Source organism: Protopterus annectens, chromosome 1.part1, assembly GCF_019279795.1.
Source record: "Protopterus annectens isolate FY-2018-M chromosome 1.part1, PAN1.0, whole genome shotgun sequence".
NCBI classification, from domain to species: Eukaryota; Metazoa; Chordata; order Ceratodontiformes; family Protopteridae; genus Protopterus; species Protopterus annectens.
In genome coordinates this window covers 780,205,304-780,229,679 of record NC_056726.1, presented here as the reverse complement: position 1 = coordinate 780,229,679, position 24,376 = coordinate 780,205,304, and the positions used below count along the sequence as shown (strand labels likewise).

Here is a 24,376-nt window from a genome sequence, read left to right as displayed (position 1 = left end):
TTTAAGGGAAAAACTGAAGAGCAGACTTGGCGGAGCCAGAAATAGTTTAAACTTGTTTAACCGGCACTGCGCTATGCGCACTTCACCTCGCTCTCGAAATAAGAGGTGTTCGCTTTGAAAGAAAAAAATAAAATAAAAACTAGCCATTATTTATTTCCATATTATTATTTTTCAAAGCTACAGGGAACCACTTCAGAGGAGTAGAAGAGCCGCATGTGGCTCCAGAGCCACAGGTTGCCTACCCCTGTTAGAGGGATTTCGTGGAAAAGGAGTTGTGTCTCATTTTTCGACCAGTAAACAGGTTGAATTATCTCCAGAATATTTTATTTTTGGCTAAAGTGAGACTTGTTTATATAAATAGACATAGATGTATGTGCATATACACAGAGGGATAGATGTACTGATATATGTATGTATCACATATTCATGGGTAATGCACATGTCTCTGACTCTGGATGGCATAAGAAAAATCATAAAGACGTACAGTTTTGCTTTAAGAATGGGTTGCGCCTAAAGCAACGGTGTGGCGAGGACGTCATACACGGCGGATAACGTCAAAAAGGGAACTGCCAGTTAGCAAGCAGCAGTGTATGGCAACAAATACAGCAGTCTGTGGCCCCAAGCATTGAAGGCCATTGGAAAGTAGGAGGTCAGGTGGCAAAAACACTGCTGATATGAAAAATTGTCTTTAGCAAGGTACATGCCAAGTTAAAATTTATTAGGGGTATTTTTAATCACCTTGGTATAATAGCCGCTTCAACGGGCCTTCCGCCCTTCCTTACCTTACCTGTAAGGCGATACTTGTAAGAAATCTTAAATAATAACAACACAGGACTGGTGCAACAACACGCACTACAACGGACTGGATGTATTGTTGCTTTGCTGTTTGCTTGGTGCCTTTTTCTACTGCGGATTAGAGTTACACTAAGGTTTGTGATAAACAGAAGACAGAAGAGTGTAGGGGACACGAAGACGCACCCGGTATCCACTGACGATTGGGGGAGGTGGATTAAAGTGCAGGACCAGGGCTTTGAAATATTGCTCCAGTACATTATATGTTTTGTTGAGGAGAACTGTTAACCTCCATTGGAAATAGTAGTTTTTTTGGAGTACACTTCACTGGCGACGCACCGGCAGAGAAGAGACTTGAGTGGCTGTTAGGTTTTTATCTATCACTTGGTGTGTTTGTTAGTCCGTAGTTTCTGTTGTTCCTTTTCTGCCTGGGGAGTTCCTCTCTCCTGGCCCCTACTGTGGCTAACCGTTAAGCGCCAGCTCGCGCCAACATGGCTCAGCAACAGACGACAAGCTCGCAGAAGGCCCTGATGTTGGAACTCAAATCCTTGCAGGAGGAGCCCGTGGAGGGTTTCCGAATTACTTTGGTGGACGAGTCAGACCTGTACAACTGGGAGGTGGCCATTTTCGGCCCCCCCAACACCCTTTATGAGGGTGGTTACTTCAAGGTGGGTGACCTGGTTTACATCTCTTACTGACACTTGGACTTTGTAGGCTGCTGTTGTGTAAGGAAACTTGATTTGTAGTTTGGAATTGTTTCCCACGTTTGGAAATTCTTGTTTATGTGAAATGTTGATAATCTTGTAACGTAGGAGTCCGCTGGTTATGTGTGCTTTAATCGGGATTTTTTTGTCTACTTAACAAGGTGTCCACTCTAAGAAGCAGCACGTGTTAGTTTGGGATATTAATTGCTTATGTTATGTTCAGGTGGCTTTGTGCAATATGTAGCACGTGGTTTTATTTACTTCATTAGTGGTTTGGGAAAGCGTTCCTAAGATTGAAGGTAATACACAGAACCGTTGATGTTTTGACGGGGAGAGGCAATGCAGACGTGAGAAGTTGATGGTTACGGCTTTTTTTTTTTGGTCATGTGCATTGTAGTACTGTTTTGGCATTGATTTTCATTTTATTTTAGACAGAGTTGGATTCTGGTGTTGCTTTTTTTCTGTTTTGCGTATACTTTTGTAGAATGTCACTTGTTGCTATAAAGTGGTGATGGAGTGAGAGAAAATTATTCAACTTACTGTAATGACGTGATGTACACGTTGTGTGTGCCAGATTTTATTTACATTTTTTACAAGTAATTAACATAATGGCCACCAGGTATGTGACGTAATGCAAAGCAAACTTGGGCCAATTGTCAGAGACCTAAAAATGTGACATGTTGTTGTTCAAACAGCAATTGGATAAAGCATAAATGCCCAGGATCAGGTAGATCTGTTGTATTTTTCTATGATTTTTAGTCTGAATTTTTTTTCTTGAATTTTGTAGACCTCTTGTGAACATTTTTAAATATTTTGCTGCAAAAAAGTAAGTGTTGTGGAGAAAATTTCTGAATTGTTAACATGAAAGGTTACTGAAGTAGGTGGCACTACAAGCAGTAATTAATCACCCTCATTGATATGGTTTAATAGAATGTTATAGGTGCATATAGATTCACTACCTGGAGGCACATTTTCCTAGTTATCAGAGTCTCTGAGCTTTTGAGCCACATCTATCCACTTGTTAAGATACGTTGTTAAAAAGTAACTAGCAATGCTGGTGTGCCATTTTTTTTATTTTTATTTTTTATTCAATTTTTGTTTTATTTACCAGGTTTTTCTGACTGCATTTTGTCAGAAAAAAATTCTTTGTGGAGACCCTGGAGAAAAGCTCCAATACACTACACATTTTTAAACAGGCATTCATTAATGTAAATGTACAGATAATAGTTATGTTAATTATGCAGTCATTTATTAATGAGATCACATTCAGTTGAAATAAAAATAAACTCGTAGTGTAAAAGATACATATGTATTTAATAGATGCTTAACAGTGAGTATTCGAGGAGGTGTATTAATGGGTTTGTCAAATAGAGCTTGTGATTAGTTTGACAATTGTTTTTGTTTGGGCACATAAGGAAGTAAGTAGCAAGCCCCCCCCCCGTGTGCTGTGGACAGACATTGTAACTACAAAATATTTTATCATTGTAAACTGTTCTTAGTGGCGATATTGTACTTGAGGGCCTCACCACTTAGTTTCACGCAGAAGTGGGCATGTCGCGAATTGAGTGACAGATGCGGTGGACCCGGGCTCTGCAGTAGTCTGTAAATTACGAAAAACTGGCCTGTGACGGTCCTATTCTCAAAACAATCGTTTCACTGTGCATTGAGTCAAACAGAACTAATTCAAGAAGTTTTATAAACATAAATAAGCCAGACTTCATGCTACGTTTTCAAAAGTCTTGTCTATTACATTTATTTGTATGTATATATATATATATATATATATATATATATATATATATATATATATATATATATATAAATCAATGGTCCGATCTCAAAAGAAAAAAAAAATAGGTACGTGTGTGTGTGTGTGTGTGTGTGTGTGTGTGTAAGCTGAAATAACTAGTAATAAAAGAAGTGGATATAAGAGCGTAGAAAGAAAGTACCACAGTTTTCCCTAAAGCTTCCTCCTCGGGGTCACAACGTGGAGCACAGTGTGCTAATAAAATAATTGTATTCAGAATAAGCACAGATGTAATCATTTTTTGGCGATATTGTACTTGTAAGGACTCCCTTGTGAAAGTATTGTTTTCTTTTTTACATTTTGTCGTACATTCAGAGGGAATGCATATTCATGAATGACATATCACAGGGGTGGGTTTTGGGCAGGGCTTGCTACTGCACATCTGGTGAGGCCCTCAAGTACAATATTGTCTTCTTAATGAGATGAGAGAGATTAAAAAGACTGATTAATGTCTGTCAGGGAGCTTTGTTCCCGCACCCTCTACACCATAGCACTGCCAGGCAGTGGAACTTAAAATTGGGTATAGCAGGGGAAGCAGCAGCTTCCTTGCTGGATGACTGAAGTCTTTCACTCTTAAGTCAGTAATGCCAGCTACTAGAGTCTAATATATTTTTACTTGCACTGTATCCTGTTTTTTATTCACGGATTATAAATAACATTTAAAACGACTACCACACTTAACTGCCAGCCCCATCAGAAAGTCAGTCAAGTTGGCACCACCACACCTGCACACACAGCGTTGATTATGTTCTAGTATAAACGATCTCCATTTACTGCTTAGGAATCCAAAGAAATGGAGGTGAGGGGAGGAAGTAGGTAGGGCAGGAAAGCTTAATATTTAAAGACGTGTTGTATAAAAAGTTCATAGATAAACTTTATAGAGATGAGGGTGAGCAATGTCACAGAACAGTGTGTATGGCTGGGAGATGCTAATAAAACTGTTTGGGTGTTGGAGAATACAAGTTGTGTGTTATAGAATTCTGAATGAAGAGAAATGGTTTGGCAATATAGCAAGCTGAAGATACCAATGATACTTACCTAGAAGTGCAGTTATCAAACAGTGACTTGATTAGCCATGTTTGCAGGTGTTTTGTTAATGTTTTAGTATTTTACTGATGTTTTGATAATTAACACATCTGCTTCCTTAGTGACTGCTTTATTTTGATGCTTTTTTGTATTTTGTGAAACCTGAGCAGTGTAAAAATATCCATCCAAATCCATGCACTACGTTAGGAAACTTAAGTACAGTAATTAAACTAGTGTTTTAACATTCCAGCATTTTTAATCAAGCCTGTAACGCCTGCAAAGCAAGAGTCTGAAATTGTTTAAGAATATTCATATGAGTGCTTCATCACTTATCCCATTTTCTCTAGAGTAACATTTATCTAAAGCTTTTGTCTTTTGAGGTTCACTTCTGTTGAAACACTGATTTTTAGATTACTGAACTAATCTTTATATTGTTGTTGTGGTGCACCACCTTTATTGATTCAGACACATACAATCTGTTTATATATAATTCAGTTCTTGGACTTCCCATCAGAGGTATATTGTAACAGTCCATCTTTTGTCACAAAGACACACTGACAAATAACAGATGCATTACTTTTATGCTATGCCGAATCAACTGGTCCTGAGTTGAGGATTACATTTTGCTCCAAGTTGTATTTTTTTAGAGGTTAATAGGCAAGTATTATGCCCTTGCAGGCCTTTTCAAGCCTAGCCAGTTTCCCCTTTTGTGCTCAAATTAATCCATCCTATTTGGTTACCCATCCCATGGTTGATAATTATATATTACAACTATGACAGTTACTAGGATCGTACCATAAATAATTTTGAGGGGACCCGTGCATGGGTAAATCATTTAGGAGCTGCCTCTGTCCATTAGTAGACTGGGCCAGTCCTGGGCTAAATGTTCTGTTTCCCATCCATAGATCCAAGTTATATTTGAATATGGATAAGGTTGAAATTTGTTCAGTGTGAATGGGGAGTCTGTTCCAGACCAGCTGTATCCTCTGTGAAATATACCTGTAATATTTCTGATGCTATTTGACTTGCTGATGTGCAGTAAATCTATCAATATTGCGTTGTAGGATGTCTCTTATGCACACAGGTCACATCTTAGCAGTCTGAAGGATACAGAGTATAATGTGTTTTTAAGTTGGTCCATGTAAGATGTATTCTTTTTAGTAATGTATCTCAATGGGCGTTTCAGTTGCATTTGTCTGGACAGATGTATGTCAAAGGGGGCATTGTACTAAATGACTGGCCTAATGAGGGTTGAGTAAAGGAAAAATCATGACATTCCTAGAGCTAGACACACTTTTTTTTTAATAAGCTGTGCAGTATAGGAGAATTTTTCGTAATGGGACACATTTTGATCAAAAGTTAAGGTAGTGTCCACAAAAGTACCCAAATTCCAAACAGTGTTAACTCTTAGGAGTGTGTTGTCACTGTGGTAATTAGTTTTTTTTTTTTTTTTTTGCATTTAGTTTCATTCCTTGATTTTGGCACCAGTTATTTGGGACAGACCTTTCTTACTTTATGGCTAAGTCCTTTAGGAATTCATTGACTGCTTCTAGCTTGCAGTCATCTGCAAACATAGTCAGCCAGTGTCCCTTGGTATTGGCTTTTATTTCAGAAAAGTAGATGCCAAACAGGAGAGGTCCCACCACAGAACCCTGGGGGACTCCACAGGTGACTGGTCTCTTAGTGGAGGTAAATTCCTCTATTTTGATTTCCTGCATCCTGTCTGTAAGCTAGTTGGCAATCTTGTGGGTGATGTGGATTTATTCCCCACTTTGTTTAGCTTTTTTACTGTGCCTGAGTTGGAAATTGTCAAAATCTTTGGCCAGGTTTGAGGTATGCATTATGTACTGCTTGCTTTCATTCACTGCTTTTACTTTTTCAAAAATAAGTCTGCCAGGTTGAATAAGCATGGCCTGCACTTTATCATTGAGCCTCGTTTTTTTTTGTCTGCTCTTAATCTTATCCACATGCATGTGTAAAGTGTATTCGTATTGTGTAACTGGATGTGTAAAAGAGGTCCTAATGTCTATTGCAAAAATTGCATCTATTACAAGGTTTCGTTCCATATACTGTATTATCATTAATTTCCTTTCTTGGGTTTTACACATGCATGCGGATTGTCAAACGGAACATGTAGTCTACCTTGCCCGGTGTGTGTCCTGCAGTGCATTTTACATAGGCAAAACCAACAGGAAATTGAGAGAGAGAATGAGGGAACATGTATACCGTACACGCATTGGTTCTGAACACAATGCACTAGCGAGATACACATTGGCAGCAGGTTTGACACATCATTTTTAAGTTTTTAGTACTACAAGTCATCAATCCGAGTATTCGGGGAGGGGATGTCAAAAATTTCACAGAAAATTGTGAACTAAAATGGATTATAAGATTGAGCAGACAAAAAACCTGCCCCTGAAATCAGTACTACGTAAAAGAAGACTCTCAAAACCATTAAATGAGATTGGTTTATAAACATTCCAATTTTACATACGTATCTACTTGTTTGTATAAGTTTATTTTAATATGATAATTAGAGGTTGTTTCGTATGGTATGAATCAGACTTTGTATATCTTATGCATTCAATACCATGCACAGTGTTTTATTCATATTTTTGTTTTTATTTTTGTATTTAAGCATGGCCAATTTTATTTATTCATTTATTACATTCATATGCATAGTGTTAAAACAGCTTTGTATGAGCTGCAAGCTACATAGTGTTTAGTGTCAAGGAAATGTCAAGCACTTTTTCTGCGTTGTAATGTTGAATTATTCATGAGGAAGTGTTAGTGGTTAAAATCTCGCATTCATTAGTAATTGGTCTGATGAAGCCTTTATGGTGAAAGCGCTTACCTACTTTTGTCAATAAAAGTATTGGATTTATTATAGTGGTATATCTGGCAACTTTTTGTTCGTTTACAAGATTTTTTCAACTCTGAAGATATTGTGTTATAGTTGTGTTTGTTCCAGTGGATCTGCTTTTTACCATTTTGTTTTATTTTTCACTTTACATCACTGGAACATTTACTCTTTGGGGGTGCCTTTTTGTGGTATTAGTTTCCCTGTAAGTTTTTAGCAATGACAGTCACTGTTCTCTGCACACTTTCTTCCACAAACCTGTAAATAATGCAAACGACAGTACAGTAACAGGCATGAAAACTCAAGCGTAAGTCTGTAATGGACGCAAAAAAAGATGATTTCTGAACTTGTTTCTGTTCGTAAAAGTTATATACAGTTTTTGGCCACTTCTAAGGACTTGTAATAACACTTTTGAAGTGTTTCATACACTCGCTTCTGTGGAGGTATGCGCATTTCGCAACCGTGAAAATCTGGTTGCGATAATACACAAGTACTACTCACAATCTTTGATTATTTTTTTTTGGGGGGTGCATTCTTGTGTTTCTGAAAATCCATGAGGCATCTATATTGACGCTTTTCCTTTGTGTTAGTTGAAGAGTATAGTGTTTGAGTTGCTGTTTTAGTGATGGGAACTCTTGGCATTGTGCAATTTTGGGGTTTGGAGAATTTCATTTGAAATTTCAGATTTAAGTATCTTAAATGTGTCATTTTCCATAAAGTGACATGGGTATATGTGGTAATAAAATGGAAAAAACATAATTGCGTTTTTATTTTTATGGCACATGCACATGTTTTTGTTTGTCCTTCGCTCTAGCAGTACATTCCTTAATTCCTTCGCTCTAGCAGTACATTCCTTAATTCCTGCCTTCCCTCAAGTTTCACTCCTCCTCCTCTGTAACTATTCATGTATTGTCCCCATAATTCTTTTAATTTCTATGAAATTTGCTCCTGTCCTTTTCTAAGGATCACATCTCCAGTTCTTTTAACATCTTTGATACTACTCCTGTCAATCCCTAGTAGGGATGGCAGTTTCTGACTTGCATTCCAAACTTCTGCTTGGCCTCTTCTCACGGTTAACATTTCCCTTTCTAGTCACTGCTTTTAGTACACTTTACTTTTCTAATTTTCTCCAATAAATTTCAGCCCCCCCCGCCTGTTTTTTCTGTTGGTATATAACATATCCTTTTTGTTCATTCTCTTATTGGTTCTTTCATTTAGGTGGTGGTTCTCATTAGTGGCATACATCCTAAATTCTGTAATTTCTTTAATGTGAACCATAACTGAGTAGCTATGAAGTATCCATTTAAATTGGGTAATCCTAAATAACCTTGTTCTATGTGGAAAATCAACTTTTCCCACTTAACTCTTATAGGTTCATAGGTAGGTAGGTACTAGGCTATCGGCCCGAGGGCCTACGTAAGTCTAGCCAACAAGGTTTCCTGGCTTACGCCACCCAAGAAAGTTATTTTCCTTTGCCACTGTCAAGCAGAGACGGAAGTGATCCCCGGGGTGCATTTACTATTTCCCATCCACTCATCAAGATTTTTCTTTGAGTGCTAATGAAGAACTTTGCTCGACATAGATGGGTAGCCTGTTCTAGAGTATGGGAAGTCTCTGGGATAGGAATCTATCCCTCCAGCATGTCCTGTTTATTGTGGTGAAAAGGTTTAGGTCCCTAGAGCGTGTAGCTCGGAGGGATTGGGATTTCTTTAGGTGTAGCATGTCCAACAGCTCTGGGTTTGACACACCTTTATATGTTAGGCAGAGATCACCTTGGCGTATGCGATATGCTACGGAGTAAAGCTGGAGTTTTTTGAGACTGTCAGTGTAGGGCTTTTGTTTGAGTCCAGTAATTCTCTTTGTGAGGTACTTCTGTGGCCTTTCCAGCTGCTGCAGATGTCTTGTGAGGTACATTCCAAAAGGGGCGTTGTACTCTATAATGAGTGGCAAGTAGAGGAGAACGATTACCTCTTTTTTTTTTTTTTTTTTTTTTTCTCTCCTGGATGAGAACCCTTTTATGATGAGGTGTGCCACGTAGAAGGACTTCCTGACTACTGTGGCAATGTGACTATCAAAGGAGAGACTACTGTCCACCTGGGTCCCAAGGTCTCTTATCACGCATTCAGTGTTAAGTAGATTGCTGCCTATCATGGATACAGAGTTTTTACCAAAGGGGATGACACTGCACTTTTTGGCATTGAGCTTGAGGCCATGACTCTGACACCAGGCATCTGTCTCAGAGAGGCCCTTCTGTAGGATGTTCACATCATTTGGGGACTTGACTATGGCTCCTAGTTTGCAGTCATCTGCGAACTTCGTTAGCCAGAGGCCTTCTGTGTTAGCCTGTACTTCAGAGAAGTAGATACCAAACAGGAGCGGTCCCAGGACGGAACCCTGTGGTACTCCACTTGTCACTGGTTTGAGGTCAGATTTGGAGTCTGCAACCTTTACAGTGTGGGTTCTGTCAGTGAGCCAGTTGGCAACCCATCTTGTGACGTAGGGATTTATTCCTAGTTTGAGTTTAGCTATAATTCCAGAATGGAGGATGGTGTTGAAAGCCTTGGCGAGGTCAAGATAGGCTGTGTGAACCACCTCACCCTCATCTACGGCTTTGGTGACTACCTCAAAGAAGTCGATCAGGTTCAGGAGGCATGATCTGCCTTTCACAAACCTGAACTGGGTGGGATCCAGAGTTTGGAGGTTACCAATGTCTTTGTTTATGAGTTCCATGATGTTCCATGGCCTTGCAGACCAGGCTTATCAGGCTAATAGGTCTATAGTTCCCAGGATCAGTAGTGGCTCCCCCTTTGTGGAGTGGGATAACTGTTGCTGTGCGCCATTCAGTGGGCACAAAGCCTGATGCGAGGCTATTATTGAACATGGTGCTTAAGTGAGGAGCCAGTTCATTCTGAAGTTTGTGTAAAACGCAGCCTGGGATGTTGTCCGGTCCCATGAATGCTGTGTTTTTGGCTTTAGAGAGTGCAGCTTTCACCTGCATAGTTGTGATTACAGGGACTCTGCATTCTTCCTGTATAGATATGGGCCTTTTTGGGGGTGGGGGGTAAAGTTAGCACTGAACCTATCTGCCAGGATGTTGGCAATATCAGTTGGTTCTGTAATTTTCATGCCTTTGTGCTGTAACTCAGAGCAGATCTGGGTGTTGCCATTGAGATTCTTGACATAGCTATAGAATGCTTTGTGGTTGTCCTTGGAATTAGTGGTGATTTTATTTTCGTAGCTAGCTTTGGAGGATCTTATAAGGGATCGCGGCTTATTACTGAGGCTGACCAGGGAGCTCCTCCACTCATGGGATTTTACTCTCTTTTGCAACAGTTTCTTCCTTCTGTTGTATAGTTTGTTTATGGCAGGGGACCACCAGATTGGCTTCCTTTTTTTGGAGGGTAGCGTCTTGGTTCTGTTTGGGATAGCACGATCCATGCACTCATGTAAGTGCTTATAGAGTGCATTTGTAAGTGCTTATAGAGTGCATTTGTGTAGGATTCAGCAGTTGTAACTGTATTGTCCATCTGCAGGGGTGTCATGAAGTTCACTACTTCTGTCTTAAGAAGCATGAAGCTGGCTTTGGAGAAATTTTTTACTGTGATTTCCTTAATGGGGGGTGGGGGTGGGATGTGGATATCAAGGGTGATTAACTTATGGTCTGATCGGACCAACGAGGAGTTGACTTCAGGTGTGGAACACCGGTCGCTCATGTTGGTAATGACTGGGTCTAGGATATTGTTGCCCCTGGTGGGGGTGTGGATAAGTTGATCTAGGGCATTGGAGTTTATGAATTCCAGAAAGCGTTGCGCTAAGGAGTTGGTACATGCATAGTTTTCCCAGTTAATGGTGGGGTAGTTGAAGTTGCCCATTTATTAGTGTTTGGTTGAATCCTAATATTTTCCAGTACATCAAGAAAAGAGGAGTGGGAATCCTGGGGCATGGTGGGGGATATGTAGCAAGCTACAATTTGGATTGCAGTTTTGCCAAGAGTTAGTTGCACTTGGATAACCTCTGATGCATTATGCTGAGCAACTAGCCTGGATGTGTGGATATCCTTAATGAATATGGACATACCCCCACCTTTGGTGTTTCGGTCCAGGTTACATGGCCGAAAAGTGTGGTATGAGTTATAGCCTGGTAGTGCAGGGGTGCTCTCTGGAGCCTTGAACCAAGTCTCAGTCACTGCACAGATATCAATGTTCTCCATGTTAAGGAGTGCCTCGAGTGAGTGCATTTTGAAATTTAGACTTCAAGCATTGAGTAGCATTACCCTCAGTTTTTGCTTGCTTGTTCCTGTTATGGTGGTGAATTTGTTACTTGAACCCTGCCTAAAAAAGGCACTATAGCCTTTCCATTCTGATAAATTCCTTCAGTTCACTCTTCAACAGCTTCTCCTATGGTTGCTTAAATACACCTGACCCATATATAAAAAATAAAAAGACTGCAGATCTTCACAGCTTATATATTGCTGTCCATATCTGTAATCAAGAGCTTCCAACTTCTCATTTTTTTTTCGTTTGTCTAGTCTCTTCCTGTATATCCTTAGCTGTTACAATTGAATCCCTTTTAATCCTGATATTTAAGTACGTCTTGTCCCCTTTAAATATGGGTATTGCTGAAACAATACTTGTGGGGGTACGTAGTTGACCAGTATAGTCTTTGTTTTATCTTCATATATCTTAGTTATATCCTTAAAATGTGAAACTGTCTCAATGTTCCACACTACCAAAATATTCTTTTCTGGCTTTGTCAAGTACAAAATAATATTTGAAAATTAACTTTTATTGATTTACTGTACCATTTTATATCCTTGAATTGGTGAGGCATTATTTTCTTTGCTAATGGTTCTAATTACAACGCAAATAACATGGGAAAGTGTACATCCCTGCCTGGCTCGTGTGTAAACACAGCTTGTCAGAGAGCCTTTTGCCGTAATTCTTGATTCTTACGCTTCATACATCTTCCTCATTAACCATGTTTTTCTGTCGGAGAAAACATGCTACCACTGTCTTGATTTGTAAAATCCCATCTGAATGTCTGATGCTTTCTCTACATAAAGATCTAACAATAGGGACGTGTACTCCGCTTAAGTATAGATCATTATCCTATTAATATTGTCAAATGTTTGCTTCCCCTTCACAAAACCATGTTGATACGTTATCAATCACTTTTGCAGCAACCTTTCTGAAGTAATGCATATTAACAAAATAATCCATTATTTTCCCATTTAGAGCTCAGCATTTGCTGCTTCTCCTGTTTCGTGAGATCCCCCTTCTGCTTATTTTAACCTTGGACAATCTCACTAAATAATTCCTATTGTCCCTTTCGATTTCGCATTTCTAATATATTTTATTTAAACTCCTGTTTTCATTTTATTCCTCTTCCTAGCTATCCCTTCTACAGACATTTTTATATTCCCTAATACTTTTGGAATAATTTCCACTATCCATTCCTTAAATTCCTCTTTCCCTTTAACAGATAAGTAGAAAAGTTCCAGTATCTCATTTTTATTTTATTATTCTACAGTATTGTCTTGTTTTGTTAGTGCATGACCTGAAATAGTTTATTTAGATGCGTTTCAAAGCGTTTAGTTGAATATTCATGCTTCTCTGATGTATACATTTTTCTCTGTCTATTTCCAGTTATTGTACCTTGGTGAGTAATTAAATTTTGAGTTTGTACTACTGAATTTACATTTTCTGTTAGATATTCTTGTTACTTCGGAAATATACTTTCTTTTGTTATATTTTTCATTCCAAGTCCCCCCAGTACGTCCTCTGTATTGTAAGTTTGGTTCAAGTCCCCACTACAAATATTCCCTGGTGAAAGCCAATTTTGTCACAAAATTATTGTAAGAGCTCTAATAGTTGTGGAATATAAGTATATGCCAATGTAACCCCTCTCCTCTGCCAGTAATCCTGTATTATCACAAACCTACCATCTGTCTTTTCCTTTTCTATCACTATTGTAGCCCCTCCTTACAATCCGCATCACTCAGTCATTTACGTTGTCCTTGATACTCTGCTAAATACTTATTGTGAAATGCTTTTTGCCTCGTTCATAGGTAGGTACTAGGCTGTCAGCCCTAGGGCCCATACAAGCCTAGCCAAAAAATGTACCCTGGCTTTCGCCACCCAAGAAAATTATTTTCCTGTGCCCTTGTCGAGCAGAGCCACAGAAGTGATCCCCGGGGTGAATTTCCCATTTCCCATCCAATCCTCAAAGATTTTTCTTGAGTGCTAATGAGGAGCCCTGTTTGACATAGGTAGTCTGTTCCAGAGTATGGGAAGTCTCTGGGACAGGAATCTATCCCTCCAGCATGTTGTGTTTATTGTGGTGACAAGGTTTAGGTCCCTAGAGCGTGTAGCTTGGAGGGATTGGGATTTCTTTAAGTGGAGCATGTCCAGCAGCTCTGGGTTTGACATAGCTTTGTATGTTAGGCAGAGATCGCCCCTGAATAGGCGATATGCGATGGAGTAAAGCTGTATTTTTTTGAGACGGTCTGCATAGGGCATCTGTTTGAGGCCAGTAATCCTCTTTGTGAGGTATTTCTGTGGTCTTTCCAGTCGTCGTAGATATCTTGTGAGGTACATACCAAAAGGGGCATTGTACTCCTATAGTTTCATAGTTTAGTACTAGGCTATCTGCCCTGGGGCATTTGTAAGCCTAGCCATAGTGATGTGGCTTTTGCCACCCCATGAAATGGTACAAAAATGTACAGAATAAATTTAGAATACTGTCTCTCTGTCTAGTAGTGACACAATGAAGGTCCCCTTATATAATAGAATTAGTTTACTGTGCCCCTGTCTAGCAGTGACACAGATGTGACCCCTGGGGTAAAATTACGATCTCCCATCCACTCATCAAGATTTCTCTTGAGAGTCAGTGAGGGGCTCTGCCTAATACGAACTGGGATCTTGTTCCAAGGCATGGGAAGCCTCTGGGTTCTCAATCTATCCCTCCAGCATGTCCTATTCATACTTGTGCCGAGGTTTAAGTCTTTAGCTCTCGTGGTCCTGATGGATTTGGATTCTTTGAGGTGGAGCATGTCCATCAGATCCTGACTGGACATGGCCTTGTACGTCAGGCAGAGATCACCTCTGAGCAGGCAGTATGCTATTGAATAAAGCTGAAGTTTCTTTAGTCTGGCAGAATAAGACATATGTTGGAGACCCTTGATCCTCTTGGTGAGGTACTTTTGTGGTCTCTCCAGCTGTTGCAAATGCCGGGTGATGTACATACCAAATGGGGCATTGTACACAATCATGGGTCTGATGAGGGAGGAGTATAGGGGTACAATGACATCCTTGGATCTGGATGTGAATCCCTTCATGATGAGGTGTGCAAGGTAAAATGTTTTTCTAACCACTTTGGCAATGTGGGTGTCAAATGAGAGGTAGCTGTCGACTTGGGTCCCTAGGTCTCCGATTACTTTTTCCGTACTCAGTGGGTTGCTGTCTATGTGATAATTTGTGGGTACTTTGTTTTTCCCAAAGGGGATGACTGTACATTTTTTGGCATTTAGTTTAAGGCCGTGACTCCGGCACCAGTTGTCTGTTTCTGTGTGGCCTTTTTGTAGGATGTATGTGTCCGCTGGTGTATCGACTATGGTGCCTAGTTTGCAGTCATCTGCGAACTTTGTCAGCCACAACCCTTTGAGTCTGACATTGCTCCAGCGATTTTAACTGTATGGGTTCTGTCCTTTAGCCAGTTTGCAACCCATCTAGTGACATATAAGGGTTTACGTTTAAGCTGTTGAGCTTATCTATGATGCCTGAGTGGGGTATTGTGTCGAAGGCCTTAGCCAAGTCCAGGTAGGCTGTATGTACTGCTTTGCCCTCATCAATGGCTCTAGTGACTGTTTCGAAAAAGTCAACCAGGTTCAAAAGGCAGGATCTGCCCTTTACAAAGCCAAACTGGGTGGGGTCAAGTGTCTGTAGGTCCCCTATGTCTCTGTTTATGAGTTCCATAATGATTCTTTCCATAGCTTTGCAGACCAGGCTGGTTAAGCTTATGGGGCGGTAGTTCCCAGGGTCTGTAGAGGTACCCCCCTTTGTGGAGTGGGACCACTGTTGCTGTACGCCAGTGTTCAGGTACATATCCTGTAGTGAGGCTAAGGTTAAATAGCATTTTTATGTGCATGTTTAGCTCCTCTTGGAGTTCACGTAGCACGTAGCACGCAACCCGGGATACCGTCAGGTCCCATTGATGCTGTGTTTTTAGCTTTGTTTAGGGCGGTTCTCACTTGGACATCTGAGATGACAGATTACATTCAGCTGGGATAAGTATTTCTTCTTTTGGGGGTGAGGGAGGGGAGAAATTTGCACTGTCAGCCAGAATGTTGGCAATATCTGTGGGTTCAGTGTATTTTTTGTTGTTGTGAACTAACTCTGAGCATATCTGAGGGTTTCGCACCAGGTTTCTAACATAGCTGAAGAAGGCTTTGTGGTTATCTTTAGTGTCCTTAGCGATTTTTCTCTCAAAGTTGGCCTTGGATGTTTTTATGAGAGAACGTAGTTTTCTGCTAATGTTGATCAGAGATGTCTTCCCTTTATGGGATTTTGCTCTGACGTGCAGTAGCTTCCTTCTTTTGTTATACAATTTGTTAATGGCTGAGGTCCACCAGACAGGACGCTTGCCTTTGGTGGAGAGGGACTTGGATTTATTTGGGATTGCATGATCCATGCATTCTTGGAGATGTCCATAGAAAGCATTTGTGAAGGATTCGGCATTGTGGGATGTGGTGTCCACTGGCACAGTGGGCTTAAAGGATACCATCTCAGTCTTAAGAAGAGTGAAGTCTGATTTTGAGAAGTTTTTCACTGTGGTCTTTTGTGCTGGGGGTGGAGGTGGGATATGTATATCCAGGGTGATTAGTTTGTGGTCAGATCTCACTAGTGAGGGGTATACTTCCGGTGTGGAGCATTTTGTCCCCATGTTTGTGATGATCAGGTCTAGTATATTATCTCCCCTTGTGGGAGAGGTGACTAGTTGTTCCATTGCATTTGAATTTATGAATTCCAGGAACCTTTGGGCTAGGGTATTAGGGCTAGAATAATGTACCCAATCTATGTTTGGGTAGTTGAAGTCTCCCAGTATGATGGTATTTTGTGATACATTCATATCCTCCAATGTCTTCAGGAAGGCTGAGTGGGGTTCCTGAGATTGGGAGGGTGGTCTGTAACATGCTACCAGTTGTATAGCAGTTTTGCCTATGGTTAGTTGCACCTGTATGGTCTCTGATGCTTCATGTGTTGCTACTAACCTGGAGGTGTGGGTGTCCTTGATGAATATGGACACTCCCTCCTTTTGTGGTTCGGCCCGGGTTTTGGGGCCGAAAAGTATGATACGAGGTATAGCCTGGTAGCACTGGGGTGCTCTCAGGAGCCTTGAACCAGGTTTCAGTTACTGCACAGACGTCTGTTCTCCATGCTGAGGAGTGCATCGAGTGCCTGCATCTTGAGATTTAGACTTCTGGCGTTGAGAAGCATTACCCTTAGTTTTTTTCCATTTTTGTTTTCTAAGGAGGTGGGTTTGTCTTTTGAGCCTTGCCTAAAAAAGGCACTATGGGGGTGGCAAGAGCCTTAGCCAATATCTGGAAGCCCAGAGGTGACAGGTGTAAGCCATCCCTTGCGAAGCAGCGTGGCTTGTCCAACATGTCATCCCAGGCAGACAAACATTGGATCCCTTAGAATGACACCAGTACTTGAGCCAATTATTAAAGCTGATCATCTTGTCTTTGTATTGTGGCATCATTCTTGGCGAGACAAGATGCTGGTCAGGGTCATACCAGCCTGGGCTACATAATCGGAGAGCTCCTCTATGTCTCTTTTCATGTAGTCCAGGGAGGTACGTTTCAGGTCATTCACGCCAGCATGGACAATGACGGAGTCATATTTGTACTTGCTTTGGAGTGACTTGAGTGCGTGTGTTATGTGGCAGATCCTAGCTCCCGATAGGCAGCTTACAATCACCCTCTCCTTGTTCAGCCTGGTCAGCGGGACATCAGTGTGTCTGACTATAGAGTCACCTATTACTAGTGTATCAGGCATGGTGTTTGGCCTTAAGGGCTGTGATTGGTTGACACACTGATTTATTGAAATATGTGTTGCATGTGTTTTGTTTTGAGGTGGTGGATTTTTGGATGTCTGCTTTGGGAGCCTCTGTTGTTTTGGTAAGTTTTTTATTAGAGCCTCCGAGTATGTCTTTGTGTTTTTATGTGTTTGGTTTGCAGTTGTGGTAGGTCTATGTGGGACTGGGATTGTTGTGTGTGTGGTTACCATCTCCTCCTGTCTGGTCATGCCAGCCCTGAGTTGAGAGAGTTCAGCCTCCAGTTTGGCTATATAGTTGCTTGCATCTCTCACATGTATTTGTGTTTGTTGGGAGGAGGAGAGGGTTGTCTGTGTACATGAGACAATTGTAGCATTGTCTCAAGATACCCAGATTGACCAGCTGAACTGGAGAGGACGCCAGTAATCTACCACTCGACATGCTAGACATGCTAGAACAGTATAAGGGAGTGCTGTACCTTTAAGGGAAGTGGATATTCACAGGGGTGGTAGGTAGATGTAGTGCTTTACTTAAGTACGAAAGTGTTTACTTAGTAGAGAAGTATTGAGAACAAGTGCTAGGCTTATAATATAGTGAGTAGTCTGATTATACTAAGAGTAGAGCAGACTTGGCGGAGCCAGAAGAAGTTTAACCAATCGCGCAAAGCCGCGCAAACGCGGATTTTAAACAGGGAACTACAAAAGAGCTAGAAATGGTCCAAAACAACCAATTACTACAGCTCTTGTGCTGAGGTCACTTCCTACAGGGACAGGTAGGCTGCTCAAGGCTCCCCACTCCCACTGGTGAGCTAAGAAACTTCCTTCTATCCAAGTAAGGTAATGGACAACACAGGAACTACACCACAGCCCAGAATACAGCAATGCCTGTAAACTGGTCTAAACTAGTCGAGGAGAGGCGGGAAAACGAGGATTATTTTTTTGTTTTTTTGATAAACACACATTCCATTGGAAAATTAATAAGGCAGTGGGGGGGAAAAGGTGTTACTTCCACTTATTACTGTTTTTACAATATAATTATTATTACTGTCTGACAATTTGAATGTTTCCAAGTTGCATGCTTGGTAGCTGCTGCTTATCTCACGTGACAAAAGTTACTGCTGATTTATTAAGTATTGCTTCAACCCACAGGGTAACCAAAAACACAACCCCCCCCCCAAATTTTGGTCCACTGTCAAAATATTACATCCTGGAGCTCCTAGAGCCCATAACCCTTTCCAGACATCTCGCCCTTAGAAACTGTTTCTAAATGAACTCCCACTTTATAGACTCAATAGCCACCCTAGTCCAAAACTCCCCTAGAGATTCCTGTCACCCCTGATGAACTTCAGAGCTCTAACAATGCCATTTTCAACTAAATAAATCTGTCTGTAAATTATTTGCACAAACTTAAGCCCTGCTCGCCTTCTAATTTCCCATATGAATATCTAAAGATTGCTGCCCCTCTATTGCCTACCCATTCTCTATCTTGATCAATCAATCCATTCATGAATCGTACATTCCATCTCTCTGGAAAACATTTTACATAATTCCTCTTCGTAAAGGGGGAAACTCCACTCAAATAACACACACCAGATCAATTCCAATCTTGTCTCCTCTTTCTAAGATATTAGAAAAATGCATTCATAAACCACTTTTACAATACTTTAAGAAAATCTATTAGGAAGCCACGGTGGTGCAGCGGTAGCGTTGTCGCCTCACAGCAAGAGGTTCTCCAGTTTGATTCTCTGCTGGAGCTCCTTTTGTGAGTCTGCATGTCCTCCACGTGGTCGAGTGGCGTTTGAAAGACGTGCGTAAATGGGTGTGCCTTTGAAGGTTGGGCGTCGAGCTGGCACCGTAAAAATCTACTGCCAATCATTAGCGGACCAGAGTTCCGCTGTGGCGACCCCTAACCAGGAAAAGCCGAAAGAAGAACAAACTCCAAGAAAATCTATTAACCTCTACCCAACACTGCTTTCACCCAGATCATAGCACAACCGCCATTGTTGCCTTTTTGGACCATGGCATTAAAGCCAGAGATGATGATGATGATGATTTAGTTTCTTTCCCTCATTTTAGATCTCTCTAGTGTCTTGCATATCCAACTACTGTAAAAAATGTCTGCTTTTAGGCTTTTCCGGTACAACAGTCACTTGGTTCTCTAGCTCCCTCTCCTTTTTAACGTATTAATAAATTATCTGCATATATCATCCCAACAGGCTACAGTTGTACAATATGCAGATGACTTAACTGTCATTTGCTCATCTAATAGTCCTTCCCAGTTAATCCATCACTCGGCAGGCTTTCAACTCATGAAAACTGGCTGAGTGACAAGTCAACTTTTCCTAAATCTAAATAAAACAAAACTGCTCTTATTTCTTCCCAGAGACACAGAAGGGCACCATCAAAATATCCTCTCAATACTGAAATTGAAGTTGTACCTTGCATAAAGTTATTTGATGTCATAATAGATGATCAACTGAAATTTGATCTTCATATTCAAAAGTGCATAAAAACAACACACCAAAAACTGGGCATGTTCTATAGATCAAAAAGATTCCTTACCAACTCCTCAGGAGTTACTGTAGCCAATACATGCCACCTTCCTTCACTGCTGTATGCCTCACCCATTTTCAGTAACATTCAGATCTCCCTAAGATCAGAACTTGAGCTGTGCTCTAACAAAATAGCTATGTTTGCATGCAGCCAGTCAGCCGTACAACTCCCACCACGGCTCCATTCTCAAGATATTTAATCTGGCTTGAGTTACCTCACTACCTCGCGTTCACCCAAATCCTCCTTGTTTATAAAATGGTATACATGTCCTCATCCTAACCAGCACCATTCTTAACCATTACATCTCTAATTGTCCTCTTCTCTCATCTGAGAAACACCACCTTGAATTTCATAAACAGAAAAAATCTTATTGGTCACTGCCTATATTCATATGCAGTAGCCAAGGTCTGGAACAGTATTCCTACAGATGTTAAAGGAATGCCATGTAGTTGCATATTAAAACAATCTATAAAGAGATTTCTCCTCAATTCTGGGCTCTGTAAATGTTTTACACCAGACTGGCACTACCTGTTAGTCCTTCCTTCTCTTTTTCTCTCCCCTCTCTTTCCTTTGCTGCTCTTTTTTCCCCCTTTCATTTCCTCCTTTTCTTATTGGCCAAATTACCAGTTATGTTTCAGATAGCTTCCTAATTTAACCCCATTTCCTTATCTTCCTCCAACTGCAAAATATTTTCTTTTTAGTCTTTTGCCCATATTTAAAATGTTTAACATCTTTGCCGTTGGTTATCGATTTTACTTTACTAGGTGTTCAGTATCCTGTGGTGGTGGTTTAATATTCAGTGTGTGATTTTTTTCGATCTGACTTTATTTATCCTGTATTTATCCTGTATGTCGATTCTACTCTTTGTTACTGCACTTCATGTGATAATATGTAGTTTATTAATTGAACTATGTATGTTGGAGTTTTTCTCCCCGGGCTCTGCTGAAAACAAGATTCATGCCCAGGCAGACTTACGGTAAACAAATGCCAAATAAAATCTCTGAACCAGTGCCACTTTTTACCAGTATTTTTGATTCAATAAAAACAGTGGAAACAAAATTACATTTTCATCCAAACCCTTTTTATAACTTGGCAAATGTACAAAACCTATTTACACTTTACAAAAAGGGAAGTTATACTTCAATATAGGGGCAGTTGCCCCAAATAGGTAAAGCCGGTGGGTGTTACTTGTGTTTAGTCATGCTGGAAATGCACCCTAGTACCCGTGTTCTGTGTTATACCGATACTATCTGTTCTTGTTCTGCCTGTATTTCTCTCCCAAATGTGAAAACACAACTTGCCTTTTTTTTTTTTTTTTTTAGCCTTAAGGTAGTGCACTGACTACCCTTAAATGAATAAATCAAATTGTATACGGTTATATTTATTATGGAATTACTAAGGCTGCTGGTGATGCAGCTGGTTGCAGAAGTTCGCACTTTTCTTGGTGCGGAGCTTAATTTATTTTCATTGAGCCTCTTTCCAGTTCCCCTTTAAATACAAATTATGATTATTTGTATAAAATTGTTTCTCTGCACGTTGACGGACTGTTTCTGTAGTTTATAAATGGATATTGTGTTATTGATCTATGCAGGTCTTTAGAAGACTAGTCATACATTCAAATTTTTAGCCCATTTATTTTAAGCACAAGTAACCCAGAGATTCAACATTTACAGGTTACCCCTGTCCATTAGGACAAAGGTTGCTAAACCAGGGGTGAATTTTCAGTTTCCTGATAATTGCTTGCTCCTGTAGGCTGTTTGGCATTCGCGAGAAAATGGCTAATATTTTCATAAATGCAAGAAACGCCACTTTTCAAATGGTAGAAAATTATTTTTTCGTGCTTCATTTTTTTGTCCTGTTTGCATTGTAAACAATATTTAGTTTTTCTTTTATCTTTGTAAAACAGTTATATTTTATACACCTATATGATTACACATGTACATCCTTTCAGCAGCTCAAGATGAGTGTTGTATTGCTTATATCCATTCTTTATCTTAAAGTAAATGTTCAGTACATTTACAGTCAATAAAAAGTACTTTAATATCAGTAGTATAAACAGCAGTTCCTGGTTAAGAACCCCCACCATGCCTCGTATTTAAAATACTTATGCATATTGTTCAAAACTGTTTTACAATATAATATGCAGTTTTAGTTCAAGAAATTCATTGTACATATTGCCAAAAATAAAAAATATATTAAGTTCTTTAGCCCAGCCATCATTCTTTTCAGCGTTAATGATGAGGACATTATGCTTTGAGTGCTCTCACCAGTTAACACGGTCAAACTTCCAATTGTAGTCACTTTTGCACAGTTCTCATGCCCAAACTACATCAGAATTGACACTTTATAGTCTTTCCATTATTTCCTAATTTCACATTATTGCTATATTTTTTTTTTTCTCATCTCAACCACCCAACACCACAAGTGCAAGTTACACCTGATCAGCTTTTGGGTGTTTTTCTCTCTCTCTCTCTCTGTTTGTTTGTGTAAGCATTTCCTTTGGAACAATGCAAAGTGTTTTCACTGACAGATTCTTTCTTTGGACTTTATTTCTCAAAAGAATGAAAAGTTTGCTGGCTCACCGTTTGCTAGAATTTCGCCTTTAGCTTGTTATGCATCCAAAATTGTCTGTTCCAGGAACAAAAGTCTAATGTAGCAACTTGAATGTTGCACCATCTATTTGATATCCTTTTGTTGCAGGGATAAACTCTCTTCTCTCCTGAGTGGTATACGGTGAGTAATTTTCCACAAACACTGCTGTTCTTGATTTTTTTTAAATACGTTTCCCTTCTGCAACAAGTTTGTGATGAGCAATTCTTTCTGGTGGTACAATTGCATCTTGACTTGTATAGGTCTTGGCTTCTTTCTCATTGCCAGATTTGGAATATACAACACTATCTGCTCTTTCAGTTAACAAATCCTGATATGGATCACCAGTCCACTTCCTTGTTTGTTTTTTAGACTCTGTTTACATTCTTTCTCGCCAGTTCCTCTGCTATACGAGAAAATCTCAGAATTTTCTTCTCTGCGTCCTGTTTTTTCCAACTCTGATCCCCTGAAACTGTTCTTGAGGAGCCTCCTAGTCATTCTTTCATTGTAGTCTTTTTGATTTTGTACAGTTTAATCAGGTCATCTGAATAGCTGCTAAAATCATTTTGTGTTCTTTTCAAAAACCCTTTTGTCATTTGTTTTTTTTTCCCCCGCCAAATTGTTGCATACGGTCTTCTCTAACAAAGTTGAAACTTTAACTCTAAAATACCTACGTTCTTACTCCATATTTGTTGAATGGCTGCAAGGCTATTCCTGACCAGAGATGTTTCTTTACTCCTTTTCTAGTTTTCTTTCTGCAGATGTCTTTGCTGACTACTAGGTAATGAAGCGACTAACCAGTAACTGAATTTTACCCAAAATGTTAGCTTTTTCTAGCTTGTTACATTTATTTTTCACAAAACAAACGAGCGTCTGGATTGGAAAAATACCAAACTGAGAAAAAACAATCCAAGTCTGATACAGACAGTCCAAAAAACTGAAGTATTCCAAACCAAACAGTTTATTACACACAAGGTGTCTGCAGTATAAATGACCAAGACAAAAAATGAAGAATAAATAATCAAAAACACAAGGTAGTTGCAGTAAGCACTTTAGTCTGATGTTCATTGTGTTTCACTGCTGCAGTCATTACACTTGGGTTATCCTGCTGTCAGGCGGTCCCGCAGTCGGCCAGAGTTCCAAAGTCTTGGTCCGGCGTTGGTTGCTGTTGCTTCTTCCCTGACATCAGTGCGCCAGGGGTATATAAGATGCAGCCGACGCCATTTTCTTCAGTCTTTCTTGCCGCGCGGTGCCCGACGCAAAAGCAGTTCCCAAGTGCCGGTCGGCAGACTCCTGAGATTTTCAATACGAATTTCAGAACTGAAGACTTCTACAAAGCTAAGTACCCCATTGGGGAAACCTTTTCTTGCCTCAGACCGATGTCAGTAAAAGTTAATTATATTTCTTGTGGGAAGCAAATACCTCATAAGGATTTTCATTCTTACTGTATTCCATGCCTAGGCCCAGACCACGACGTCACTAGTTGTTGGTTTTGTGCTAGATTTAACAAACACACTATTAAACGTAGGTTTGATTTTGCTCGCCATTAATTTGGCCGAAGGTCTAATTATACCATGCCGTCGGAACAACCGATGACCAGAATACACAAAAAACGCAAAGACAAGGATAAGGACAGGCATCTGAGGCCCTAAACTGACGATGAAGCCTCTTCTAGGCCAGTCGCCAGTTCTCAGTGAGGCGCTTTCGCAGCCCCTGACACCCGCTACCTCAGAGCCACAGGCCGCCTCCTACTCCCACGTGGAGATGACTAGGCCTCTGGATACTCAAGGTGTTGGGCCTATGGAAACTAATTCTTCAGATGGGTCCGGAGCAGCTGAGCAGGCACTGGCTTCTGAGGGTGTTTTTAGACCTTCGCAGCTTGCCATAAAAACTACAGCCAATTCAAAGACTCCATTAAAGACAAAGAAGCAAGTACAGCATTCACCTGGACAGGCCTCCATGCCTAAAAAACAAATGCTTAAAATGGCCGAAG

At 40.3% G+C, this 24,376-nt stretch overlaps 1 protein-coding gene across 1 annotated transcript in view; it reads left to right on the top strand.

Moving 5' to 3' along the window:
• Positions 1 to 547: 547 nt before the first annotated feature.
• The window catches only part of UBE2R2 (ubiquitin conjugating enzyme E2 R2), an 857,843-nt gene continuing 834,014 nt past the window's right edge, over positions 548 to 24,376 (top strand). The window contains exon 1 of the mRNA XM_044078085.1: positions 548 to 1,460. Coding sequence (XP_043934020.1) covers positions 1,284 to 1,460 — 177 coding nt within the window. The 5' untranslated portion in view covers positions 548 to 1,283. The remainder of the gene's footprint in view (positions 1,461 to 24,376) is intronic.